At 37.0% G+C, this 14158-nt stretch overlaps 1 protein-coding gene across 3 annotated transcripts in view; it reads left to right on the top strand.

Moving 5' to 3' along the window:
* Positions 1-14158, top strand: part of npr1a (natriuretic peptide receptor 1a) — a 100030-nt gene that overhangs the window by 75315 nt on the left and 10557 nt on the right. For all 3 annotated transcript variants that reach the window (XM_053637325.1, XM_053637324.1, XM_053637326.1), the window contains exons 6-15: positions 1227-1321; positions 1422-1557; positions 1812-1896; positions 7569-7689; positions 9302-9376; positions 9645-9722; positions 9861-9965; positions 10245-10316; positions 12964-13123; positions 14009-14158. The exon at positions 14009-14158 is cut by the window's right edge and continues 6 nt beyond it. In XM_053637325.1, the coding sequence (XP_053493300.1) occupies positions 1227-1321; positions 1422-1557; positions 1812-1896; positions 7569-7689; positions 9302-9376; positions 9645-9722; positions 9861-9965; positions 10245-10316; positions 12964-13123; positions 14009-14158 (1077 nt within the window). The remainder of the gene's footprint in view (positions 1-1226; positions 1322-1421; positions 1558-1811; positions 1897-7568; positions 7690-9301; positions 9377-9644; positions 9723-9860; positions 9966-10244; positions 10317-12963; positions 13124-14008) is intronic.

Below are 14158 nucleotides of genomic sequence, written 5' to 3'. Positions count from 1 at the left end.
GAGAGGCTGTGAGATTGTTGGTTCAATGTGGGCCAAATAACTGTTCAAACACCTCTGATCAGTGATGCACTGTCTGCCTGTCAGTCCCAGTTAAGGAGGTGTGGCCATGCTGATTGTCAGTCCGAGCGTAGAAGGTATGGCCTCTGTACCTGTCAGTATCAGAAAAAAAGACGAGTCCCTTCTGCGCCTCAGTCACAAAAAGGGGGCGTGGCCTTTGCATATCAATACCAGCAAGGGTAGTGTGGCCTTCCACTTCTCAAATCTGATGCTTTTTTTATTAAAATGAAATACAGTACTGGGGACATGGTGGCTTAGTGGCTTAGTGGTTAGCAGGTTGGCCTCCCACCTCCAGGATTGGGGGTTCGATTCCCACCTCCAGGATTGGGGGGTTCGATTCCCATTGAGTCTTCTCGCTGTTCTTCAGGGGTTTCACCTGGGTACTCTGGTTTCCTCCCACAGTCCAAAGACATGCATTGTAGCATTCGCAAGACTGATTGGCATATCCAAATTGTCCAAATTGTGCCCTGTGATGGGTTGGCACCCCGTCCAGGGTGTACCCCATCTTGTGCCATCTTGTTCCAGGCTCCCCGCGACCCTGTGCAGGATAAGCGGAACAGAAAATGGATGGATGGAAACACAATACATCACACTGAACTGCACCGATATAGACATATCATAAATCATATTATAGCAACTCATTAAATCATTCATACACACTCCTACTACCAATATGTTCTACTGCCAGGCCTTCAGCATAGTTCTATTTACAGACAAATGAGAGGAATATTGAGTACTGGCAAAAGTATGAAAGCAGCTCCACTGCCGCCTGCTGCGGCATTAAACTCCCTGATCTCCCCATATTATTAGCATATGTTCTCCATATGGAAGTGCAGAGGAAGAGCAGAGTGTGTGATTTGATGCTGGATGAAGTGCAAGACTTGTATTGCTTAGTGCGAGAAGGCCAGAATGGTGTGAGTTCAAATCACAGCCCTTGACCAAGGCCCTTTCCCCTCAAATTGTATAAATGAGACAAATGTATGTCGCTCTGGATAAAGGCATCTGCCATAAATGTAAACATAAATGTAGTGCAGAAATGTAATTAGGCTTTCAGTGTTAATTTTTCACAGACCTGTTGCTGTTCACGTTTGTTTCGCATTTGTCCGTCTGCCATATCGGTATACTGATCGGTGAGTTGGACAGAGAAGATATTTTCTTATTTCTAACAGGTGTCACAGGGCTGGTGGAGATGGATAAGGAGGGCAACCGAGAAATCGATTTTGCTCTCTGGGACATGACTGACACTGACACCGGAGTTTATCAGGTAGCTTCATTTTAAAGCAAGAATCTTTCCATTCAGCAGTCATATTGTCCTGAACGTTGTGCTGAATTTCGTGTGATGTGTGTACGTGTGTTTATTGCAGATCGTGTCAGTGTATAACAGCAGTTTGAAGCAGATGATTCCTGAGCCGGGGATGAAGGTGCACTGGCTGAAAGGCGTTCCTCCTCCTGACATCCCAGTGTGTGGCTTTAAGAACGACAATCCTTCCTGTGTGGCCAGTAAGCAGCACTAGAACCCCTCCTTCACTGCAAAATCCACTCAGTAGCTGCTCTTATTTAGCATGTGCACTTAAATAAACTAATTTTGATGTATTAGTAAAGTACTATATATATATATAGATATATATATATAGATAGAGAGAGAGAGACATACATGTATATAGATATACATATATATATATATATATATATATATATATATATATATATATATATATAAAGACAAATCTGCATATTTTTTGTCTTTATTTCAGAAACGGTCACAATGCATCAGATGATCTCGATAGTGGTGTGCTTCATCTTCATCATCATCGTCACTGTCACGGTCTTCATCTACAGGTCAGTTAAACACTGTTTGCAGCTTCTAATATTGTTTCTCCACTTTGACCCCTCATTTATCCTCATTATCACTCCCTTGTCTTTCTCTCTGTGTTACTTTGTTCCTGTAATTGTCCATTTTTCCAACACATTGTCATCCAAACCATTTAAACACCTGTAGTCTTCTCTCTCGTGTCCCATAATTCTAAAAAAAAAAAAAAAAAAAAAAAAAATGTTCTTTTCTTCTTCTACCTCCTTCCTCTTCCATTTCCTTCTCCATATTGTTGAATCCCAGAGGTTATTTTCAGACTGAGGAACAAGAGTGTGCTAGAGAAAATAGACTCGTCTTCAAAAAAAAAAGCATGCATTGTTACGGACATAATACGTTTGTACTTTATTTCCACAGTCTAAATATAATGTTTTCTAATGTGAAATATTAGATACATGAAAATGTATTTATATAATTAGGCATAAATAGGCTCCTAACTCCGACCTCGGTGACGTAAATCGGGAACGTTGGCGATTTAGCCGATAAACTGTAGGAAAATATCTATCGATAGACATTTTTCTATGGTCTTATCGCACAGCCCTATCCAGGAGAAATAAAATATTAATAGAAAAAATAGAAGAAATAAAATGTGAATTCAGTCTAATTCTGTAACAAATCTAGCCTGAAAAAAATCACAGAATTTTCTTGTAGCACGACGAAATATGAAGTAACGTAACATAATGTAGGTCACATGATAATAACATTAACCACCCAAGTTACCATAACAGCAACACAATTTGCACTGATATTTATGTCTGTTTGTTTTTCTTTTTTTCCCCAAAAAGAGTGTATTTGCATCAAAATAATTTTTCCTATATTGTAATTAAGCAATATCGCATGAGCAAGAGTGTGATTATACTGAGTATCAAGTATTGTACCTAATCCCAGCCGTGCCGAGATTCACTATCACCTTATAACTGCGAGTGCGGTATTGCTTAGAAAATATTAAGCAGTTCTATAAAGAAGAAATTAATATAGAGTAACTGACATTTCGGACAAATGTTCTGCTAGCGGAAATAAATCCCGAAGAAGCCACGCCCACCTTTATAGAATATCGGCTAGCTGGCTAGCTAGCTAGCTCACGTTGATTTCTGTTAAATTTGCTTCTGGTGCAATTGCCGTTCTGATGAGCTTTCATATTTTAAGTCAAAAGTTATATTCCTGAACAATATCTTTTGCTGTGTCAGCTGATGATGTCACTAACAATACTGTTGTGAACGTTTCGAACTAGGAAGTGGCATTTTTTTCGTGACGAACACAGACGAGCGAAACGTCCCAGTGCGGTTGTAGTAAATATAAGCACTCTTAGAACGCCAGTCATCCAATCGAATTAATGGAGCATAATATATATATATAATAGAGCATTTGAGGAGTCTGAGTGTATGATCGTTATAGATGGTTGTCTTAAATGAAGTGTTTCGATTAAAAATTGCTCATGGTAAAACTTAATAGGTGTAAAAATGTTTTCAGCATGAGCGTCAGAAAAGAAAAGTGCTATTGTGTCACTTCTAATACAAATTTCTTAAGCTTGTAAATCTCCTTCAGAAAGTGACGATTGGTTTTCATTGCTTATTTCTCTTTTGCATCTTTGTGTATTTATCCTTCAGTACTAAGTATTGAGTTTTTGGTAACACTTTCTATGAAGGTCACACTTATGATGAACTATGAGCACATTCATATCATGGTATAATGCATTCGTAAGGTATGAAACTCATCGTTGTAAATATTTATGAAAATGCATTGCACTTTATAGCGTGCTTTCTTATGCATTATGAATTGTTAGCATGATATATTATACGTAGTGTTCATAACATGTTAGATCACCAATACCAGAGAAACCAAGCAGCACTGTATAGTGCGTTATGACAACCATCATGATTTGTTGTTGTTGTTGTTGTTGTTGTTTTCTTCAATTAATTAATTAGACCAGAGAGATTATCGGGAAATCATTCAATCCTTCTGAAGAACTTGACCGAGAACTTTATCAGGTTTAGTTTTCTGTATTTCTATGATTAAACACAAAGCAGTAATAAACTAAGGCATAATGTACTTGGTATTGGTGATTATAATGTTTTATAAACACTGTTTCTGCGACATTAGCAATTTATTTGTTAGCCATTTATAAATATTACTGTAAACGTCATGCTCTTCAACTCTTTTTAAACTGGTGCTGCGTTGAACGTGTGCCTGTGATTAGACGTGTTACAGATATTCTGAAGTATCGATGCAAACATGCTAATGTTACGCAGTTACTGCGCATCAATCATTCCCGTCCTTTAAAATTAGAAGTATACAGCATTTCTTCCAGAAATAGTAAACAGGCAGACTGGCTGCTTCATTCCATTAACCTCAGACATTACTGCGCACACACACACACACACACACACACACACACACACACACACACACACATTCAGAGATAATGGCCCAGCTTTAAAAGTGAAATTTAATAGACTGGTGAAATAGTTGCAAGATATTTCAGAACTATTTCATAACTAAAGTCATTTCGTAGGACTTGTGAGACAAGCTTTATGTGAATTCTGCAAGGAGTGTGAAATCAATACAGCCTACTTAGCATGGACGTAAGGAATCAAACACAACAGGCATTTTGTCGCTGGAAGATAATCTGAAGACTTTACTGAGGCAGAAATCTTACTGACTGACGCTGGAGACTCCTTCCATTAAATAAATGTCTCCTCACAGAAAACGTCACCATATCAACAATTTAAAAATGTTCCCTGTTAAATAACAACACACTTTTTTTTTTTTTTTTTTAAATCTGAGATTATGTAGCTCTGACCAATCAGATTTGAGAATTCAAAATCCCTGAGGTATAAATCAAATTAATGGTTAAACTGACGATTACAATGACAAAATGTAATCAATGACATATGGCCTTGATCACTTGTTAGTCTTTCTCTGCAAAATGTTTTTTTATCTGCAACCTACATTTTTGTCTCGACACCGAGTCTCTGACATTACATTGATCTTTCCTTTCTTCAGCTAATAAGCCTTGACATATACAAGTCTATTGATTTTTTTTTTTTTTTTTTTTAAAAACACTTTCATTAGAGATATATCCAAGTACACACCTATCAATCTCCATGTTAATGATGATTTATATAGACTTTCATAAATGCCAGTAGTGTTTACAATGAATGCTACTGCTAACATGTCTACACTCTCATTCTGTCATTGAGAAAAAGATATTGATTGTAGTACATACGGACTCACTAAAACGTACTTCGGAGCACCACACAAGGAGCAGGTTGTAGCTGTTTGTGAACAGTATCCATGTTTGTTTTGACTGTGCACTTTATTTTGTTTCCACTCATAAACCTTTGCTAGCATCTGTGAGGAGAATTCAAACCTAGCTTAGCAAGAGCAACAGTAAATAAGATAAGATCATTAACCAATTAGGAAATTGTAGCATAAACTACAAAAAAAAAAAAAACACACAACCCTCATACTTTAGACATTCCCAGAATCCCAATTCTGATATACTATCATGTGTAAGCATATTTAAGAGAGGAGTGTTTTTGGTGTACTTTTTTACATGCTAGCATTTGTAAGTAGATCTGAAGAAAAGTACACTAGATGCCTAGTATTCTGTATTCCAGCTCTTATTTTAGTCGTAGTTGTAGTTAATCATCCGGGACTGAGCCCAGATTCTTCTCCATCGAAAAACCTGAAAAAATTGGATTTATCATAAAACTTTGCCCTGGAGTGTTATCACTGTTTGCAGGACGACCAGACCGATAAAATGTCAAACTTTTTGGCTGTTATTTATTCAAATCATTTTAAAAGAATAAATTCTCAGATGGTGATGTATGGAATGCAATGTAGTCTAAGTTTAATAAATACATATGTTTATTATATAAAGAATTACTAAAGTTAATGTAGCAATAAATATATGAACGGGTCGATAAATAAATAAATAATACTGAACTCATTATTGTGAAATATTATTTCATGATGCTTAATTTCACAATAACGTTGCAACACTTCCATTTCTATTTATATTCATAATAACAGGTTTTATTCTAAAATGGGTTTTTTCAATTCATAATGACACTTTTATTTCATAATGACACTTTTATTTCATAATGACGCAATGATTTCATAATGACGTATTTCACAATGATGCTTTTCATTCATGATGACACGTTTCATAATGACACTTTTATTACACAATGACAGTTATTTCATAATGACACTTTTATTGCACAATGACACTTTCATTAAATAATGACACTTTTATTACATAAAGACACATTTTATTATACAATGACACATTACAAAAATGACTTTTATTTCGTAATGACACTTTTATATCATAATGACACTTTTATTAGGTAATGACACTTTTATTACGCAATGACACTTTTATTTCGTAATGACACTTTTATTTCGTAATGGCACTTTTATTACGTAATGGCATTTATTTCATAATGACACTTATTACGTAATGACTTTTATTTCATAATGACACTTTTATTACGTAATGGCATTTATTTCATAAAGACATTTATTATGTAATGACACATTTATTACTTAATGACATTTATTACGTAATGACATTTATTTCATAATGACACTTTTATTACGTAATGCCATTTATTTCATAAAGACATTTATTACGTAATGACACATTTATTACATAATGACATTAATTACGTAATGACATTTATTTCATAATGACACATTTATTACATAATGACATTAATTACGTAATGACATTTGTTTCATAATGACATTTATTACGTAATGACATTTATTTCATAATGACACATTTATTACCTAATGACATTTATTACGTAATGACATTTATTACATAATGGCACATTTATTACGTAATGACATTTATTTCATAATGACATTTATTACGTAATGACATTTATTTCGTAATGACATTTATTTCATATTGACACATTTATTACGTAATGACATTTATTACGTAATGACATTTATTATGTAATGACATTTCTTTCGTAATGACAATTTTATTACGTAATGACACATTTATTTCATAGTGTCAGTTTTTCCATAGTGCAGTGTTAAGGCATTTGCTTTATGCCTGGGAAATTGTGTGGTCAAATCCTTTCTCTTTGTTTTGACTCCTTTAATCAGAACAATCTCATGTTGGTTCATTCAAAGTCTCTCAAAGAATTTTAGGAGAAATTTAAGTAAGTCGTTACCTACAGTAAATGAAACACAGGCAAGAACCACCATTAAACCTCCTGAGACTTTTCAATAAAGAACTTCTCCTCTGAGTGATGAGGGGTAGAAGCATTCTCGTTAAACACAAAGATAACTTTGTAGCTTTCATATTTTGGGAAATGTGATGTCTGGCAGCGGAAATGGAGGTTTTTTTTTTTGCTACTGAGTTTGACTGAAGGCTCTTGGAGGAATTGGAATTTTTCTTTATTTTTCTTTTCTTTAAATAGAGTCAGTATGAACTCAAAATATCCGAATGCCCTAATACTCTGAGAACGTTAGGTCTGTTAGGTCCATTCGCACCATGTTCTTTTTTTTATCTTCCATCTCTACACACTTATTCCTGTGTCTCATTGTCTTTTATGGTTCTCCCTGTCCTTTACGTTCACTCGCTCTGTCTCGCTCACCCACGCGTTCTGTCCTTCAGAAAGGTGAAGTTGGAGAATGAATTAGCAGCACAGCTGTGGAGAGTGTTCTGGGAGGACATTCAGATTAATAACCTGGAGAAAACGTTGCGTAGGACATGCAGCAGATTGACACTATCAATGGTGAGGACACACACACACACACACTGACAGAGTTCACAGTCGTGTCAAGTTGAACGATTGTGTTGAACCTTTACAATACTCAATGCAAAAATTTAATTGAAAATGATATATTTCTTATACAACTTTTATGCTTGACATTACTGAGCTTTCTTGCTTTTCAGTGAAAGCTAGTAAATTGAAAGAGAGGTGTATTAGCTATAAATACGGATCAAAGAGGTGATTTAAGTGGGTCCGTGTATATGGTGTTTCTACATTTCTTTTTGTCAAAAAAATATGAGAAAACATAGAAACAGTTTTTTTTTTTTTTATTATTATTATTTTAACTGTTTTTCCTTACCACACAATAATGTGTTCCATAATGTAAGAAATACATTTTTCAATAATTAATATTTTCATAACTTAACAGCTTTTTTCAATACAAATATTCATTCATATTTTATTATTTCTACTTCTTTCACAATGTTAAGTCTAGAAATCAAATATTCACTCATCTAAATATATTTTTTTTTTAAAAAACCCCCAATGCAGTTCATCTCAGAAAGAACAGAGACGAGTTGGGAGTACAAGTCAGAGTTATACAGGCTCTTACCTGTTTAAGATGTTTATAATGATAAATAATGATAACTGATAATAATATAATGATAAAAATTGGATTCACGTATTCAGAAATGAATATAATAGAAATGACTATTTTTTTTGTGATTAAAATATTTTTAAATGGTAGCACCTGCTGATTTTTTTTCCGTATCTCATCCACCTTTACTGTTGTCACCTTCTTCCTATTTTAAAAAAAAAAAAGCACTTTTTTAAAAAAATAAATAAATGAATGAATGAATAAATAAATAAATAAATAAAAGCACTTGGCTTTTTTAGGAATCAAACATCAACAAAGACCATGAAAACAAAGACAGCAACGAAAGACAAACGCAAGACTAGTAGTGCGGTGCAAACCGTGGCTTTATACACATAGGCGTACTCGTTAAGTGAGTGAGAATCAGGTGCAGGTGGTCATGTGATGAAGATGATGATGATGATGACGATGATAATGCTGTGTGGTGCAGTGGCTTCTGGGAAACTGTAGTCCAGAATCCTTTCCGGTAAATCCATGACAGCGATCCCTAGTCTAATCTTCTTGTGCGTAATGCTTGCAGTAATTCCTGGCACACAGCCAGGTTATTCCATAGTTCTTTATTCAAAAAAATTTATCTGAGATGACTGAAAACAAGCAAAAGAGAAGCACAAGGGGGTTTTGTAATATGTATTGTCTTGAAGCAACAACAACAACAACAAAAAACTGTTTAGAAAAATCTCAATTGTACATATCTTTTCTTTTCAAAATGACAAAGAACGAGTACACTGTACACCCATGTCATTGCCTCCGTTTCTTAGTTACACTCCCACATGCCATGTGGAGGATTTCCAAGCATGTTCACTATGTGTCAGTACACATACTGTATCTTCAGCATTTTGCATTATTACTTTCCTGTAAGTTACGTGGCTGTACATTTAAAAAAAAAAAAAATCAAGGGATGATCAGTGCTAAGTAGTGAATAAGGGTTAGACTATGTGCCAGAAATCCTCAGTGATCTGTTACTCAATTTCCTCCCTACAGAGAGGCTCCAATTATGGCTCACTGCTAACCATGGAGGGAAATGTTCAGATTTATGCCAAGACCTGTTACTACAAGGTACGAGAGCTATTTTTTATTTATTTATTTTTTTATAGGAAAGATGATAGAATGCACAAGGGTTCAAATTAGGTTATGATAACCATGAAAAAACCCAACATGACAGCTTTTCAGTACCTCATGGTACGAGCCCATGTGTATTCCTGCTTCATTTGTTTCAGTCATAAAAAGGTTATGACAATATAGTAATAGTATAGTTCAGGGAATATGATATAAATGTTTCAACTGAGAGAAAACTTAATATGGTTTGTTTTTTTTCTCTCTGCAGGGAAACATAACAGCCATTAAGTATATAAACAAGAAGCGCATCGAGCTTACCAGGACGGTGCTGTTTGAACTCAAACATGTAAGTGTGCCTTTACTGCCCCCCTCTGCTGTGGGACTTTTGCCGTAAATTATTATATGTGACATTCTGCGAGAGGATGGAGGTCCGGGTTACAGAGTCGTGCTGAGGAGGGATTGATCTTCTCTCCTGTACTCACAGATGCGTGATGTTCAGAATGAACACCTGACGAGATTTATTGGCGCCTGCATAGATGCTCCAAACATCTGTATCCTCACTGAGTACTGCCCAAGGGGCAGCTTACAGGTCAGGATACACACCGTTTATCTATACACACACACACACACACACCAGTACAAATATACATCATAAGACTAGTTCCTGTAAAACATATCTGATTACAGAGCTTGTGGGAGAGGAATTGAAGTGAAGTGTGTGTGTGTGTGTGAATCCCATTTAACTTTCTCCTTCATATAACCTACCCTGTTAGTACATTCACTGTGGGTCCGGCTATAATTAAAGTGGTTTGTGTGTGTGTGTGTGTGTGTGTGTATGTGTGTGTGTGTGTGTGTATATACCCTACAGGACCTCATGGAGCTTGAGAGTATTACACTGGACTGGATGTTCCGGTATTCTCTGATCAATGACATTGTCAAAGTGAGTTCGTTACACTATAAAACTTTTAAAGCTGTTAAATCTTGTTTATGTTATTATCTTAAACCGGTTATTTTGAGAACGAGCGACCCCAAGGGAGGGAGGTGAAATGCTATGCATCATGATGTCTCACTCAGTACGTTTACATGAACAACAATAATCCGATATTAACCCGATTAAGACGATACTCAGATTAAGAAACTAGCATGTAAACAGCGATTATTGATGACCTTAATCCGACTAAAGTCATACTCGAAGTGAACACAAATGGAATTAAGACGTGTGGAGTATTCCTGTTTTAGTCGCATTATCGACGTGTATTACAGACATGTACACACCTTAATCACACTATTAACAGCGTGTGAGAGTTTTCACCGCATTTTGCGACAGGACACGATCACACACGGCAGCGCTCAACCGTTTGACGGCAAACAAGAGAGCACGGCTGCGTCCCAAACCGCGTACATACCTACTATATAGTAGGAAAAATACATGTATTACAGCTACTATATAGTAGGTAAGTACGCAATTTGGGACGCAGCCCACGAAAGGAATATTCTAAAAGTGACTCATGTAAACACCTTAATCAGAATATTGTTTTATTCAGAATAAGGTCAATAATTAGATTACTGCTGTCCATGTAAACGTAGTCATTGTAAATTGATCTTTATCTCTACAGTGTCAGCTAAAGGAAAGAAAAATATCAGAAACGTAGAAATCTGTAGACATTGATGCAGGGATGGACGCTGTGGCGGTAGAGTGTTGGTATCTTGGAACAGAATTTGATATTATCCCTCATTCTGACTATTGTAAAGTCCTGATACGGCCCATACATCCACTTGTGTCATATATGTGAGGTCAGGTGTGTAAAAACAGAGACTCTGTCAAAGCAGCCGGATTTAAAACACCAATACGCACTGTTGTTGGAACCGGGGGTATTTTTGAGCGGTTTCGTGATTTTTCGCCCCGCCTGAAGCGCTCTTCTCTGTGGCGTGCACCATCATCGGAACGTCCCTTACAGCAAGAGCACACCGCTGAAACAATATGCCATGTTTGATCACGTTATTTTATTTTATTTTATTTTATTTTATTTATTTATTTATTCATTCATTCATTCAATCAATCATTCATTTATTTATTCATTTGTTCATTTTTCCCCAAGCCGGGGGAAAACGCTCGAAATCGGGCAAAATGATTTGACACTAATGATGGCACTGTTGTTGGAACGACGGTTGCTGTTATGGCCTTAGGACTGCAATTACTACATACAGTTCTGCACTCAGGTCTCCTTTAGTGAACAGTGGACTAATTCAACAAACAGACTTCATATTAAACCATAATGAACTTCATTTTACTTTCACTCTATCCGTTGTTACCCAGATGAGGACGGGTTCCCTTCTGAGTCTGGTTCCTCTCAAGGTTTCTTCCTCATATCATCTTAGGGAGTTTTTCCTCACCACCGTCACCACCGGCTCGCTCAATAGGGATAAATTCACACACTTAAAATCCGTATCCTGTGTTTATATGTTTCTGTAAAGCTGCTTTGAGACAACGTCCATCGTTAAACACGCTACACAGGTAAAATTCAATTGAATTGAATTGAACTTGCTCTTAAGTTACTTACATTAACCGCTTCACTAAACAAATGCTCTCGCCTTTAATAAAACACTCGTTTGAGAGAGTGCGTACGATTAAACCTAAAGCCCTGAAATGAAAAGAATTATGTATTTGATGGACCACTTATGGAAGTCTGAACTTGTGAATCTTTTGAGCTTGGCACGTTTGAGCTATAAAGTGGTAAAAAAAAAAAAAAAGAAAAAAACGTGGATGTCTCCATGAAAGCACACTTTTGTTAGCAACACACTAGCTACGTAACGTTATGATGTATTTACTTTCCAAAACATCAAACTGTATGGTCCGTGTTTCAGATAGATTTAACCAACTAATGTATCTATGTTGATTGATCTAAAGTATATACCGCTTTAAAGTCGTGACGTGATATGTATTTACTGTTGATGGCTTGTTGACATGGCGTCAGGGTCGAGGAGAGCCTCTCACCTTTCCGAGTATGAATTCCGAGTCGATGGGGGCATTTTCTTTGGTTTTTTTCCTAGCTAAAGTTGGGAAATTCTGAGCTACGCGCTTTGGTCGAACGTAATTTTTTTTGCCTTATTCACTTGCCAGTAATGGACATGTTCAAAATCTTTGGACTAGCAGTGTATACCGGTTAACAAGATGGCAAGAAAACAAGTCGAGATAATGACGCGGGGCATCGAGGGGAGGCTTCAAGTGGTAAGAAAACAGGAAGTAGGAAAGGTGCGGAAAATGCAGGAAGTCGGAACAGGAGGCTTGGCCTCAGTAAAGAATTCAACAGTATTCTTTATATTTCCCAGATGGTGATAAAATCCCAACAATTACTGTGAGCCTTAATTATTACTAATAGCGTTAATAATGCAGTATAATAATTCATTAGGGAACTAGTCATGAAAAATGAATCATGTAAATAATTCAAGTGATTCATGAGCATGACAGACGCCGTCTACTGAGCGGTCTGTTCTGTGAAATATTCATAAGGGGTGATTAGAGCAGGACTTTTCAGATTCGTTGCATTTTGCAGGCTTAATAATAATATAGTCTCTTCTCCACACAGGGCATGTCATTCCTCCATAACAGCGTGATCGTCTCTCATGGCAGTCTGAAGTCCTCCAACTGCGTGGTGGACAGCCGCTTCGTGCTGAAGATCACAGACTACGGGCTGGCCAGCTTCCGCAATGAGAACAGCTCCGAGGACACATACGCTTACTACGCACGTGAGAACGCACCGATGAGTACAAATCTGCGACTGAGCGAACACATAATGATAGAGGATAGTGGAAAAGGTGTTTTTGCAGGTCCGAAGGTAGACATGTAGCTTTGATATGTAAGAGTAAGAGAGCTGGTAGTATACTGTAAAGTTACAGGTTAGGTTTGGTTTAAAGTCAGGTTTGTGTGTAGTGTGTGAATGCGCCCTGTGATATGGGTTGGGACCTCGTCCAGAGTGTCCCCCGCCTTGTGCCCCGAGTTCCCTGGGGTACGTGTTCCAGGCTCCCCCTGTGACCCTGTGTAGGATAAGCGTTACGGAAAACGGATGGATGGATGTTTAATTAAAGCCATTCATATAAAATAACTGCACTGAATGTCATTGAAATACAGCTCGCTAGTCCCTGACCTAGCGAACGAACATGAGCATGTGTTTTTACAACGCACTTGACAGTATAAACTGTATGTAAAAGTGCACCAATGCATGCAAATTATACGATTTGAATCCAAATAAATCGAGGTTTACATTAGTTAGTCTTGTTAATTGCTGTCATCTTGTAGCTGTACACACAGGAATAATAAATCTCTCGTGTGAAAGCTCTTACGAATAAATCTGTTCATAGCCGGCTTGATAAATGAGGCCCAGTGGGATCTTGGTCAGGATCAAATGTTTCCACGAGTGTTAGGAAGATCTGACCTTGTGGGGACATTTGGACGGTCCCCACAAGGAAGACTGCTTTTATGTTTTAAAAAAAATTCCAAAAACTAAACTAAAAGAGTCCGAAGTTTTTGTTTCGGTTACTGAGGTTAAGGTCAGGGTTAGATTTAGATGTAGTGTAGCATATTAATTAGCTGCATTAACAATTTTATCTGTGTGTGTGTGTGTGTGTGTGTAGGTAAGCTGTGGACAGCCCCAGAGCTGCTGCGTGCAGAGAACAGACCAGCGTGTGGCACTCAGAAGGGAGACGTGTACAGTTTCGGAATTATCCTGCAGGAACTGGCTCTCCTCAAGGGAGTTTTCTACCTGGACGGCCCTACACTCAGCC

This window comes from Ictalurus furcatus, chromosome 12 (assembly GCF_023375685.1).
Source record: "Ictalurus furcatus strain D&B chromosome 12, Billie_1.0, whole genome shotgun sequence".
NCBI lineage: Eukaryota > Metazoa > Chordata > Actinopteri > Siluriformes > Ictaluridae > Ictalurus > Ictalurus furcatus.
Note: the sequence above shows the minus strand (reverse complement) of the source record. Positions and strands in the feature narration are given on the sequence as shown.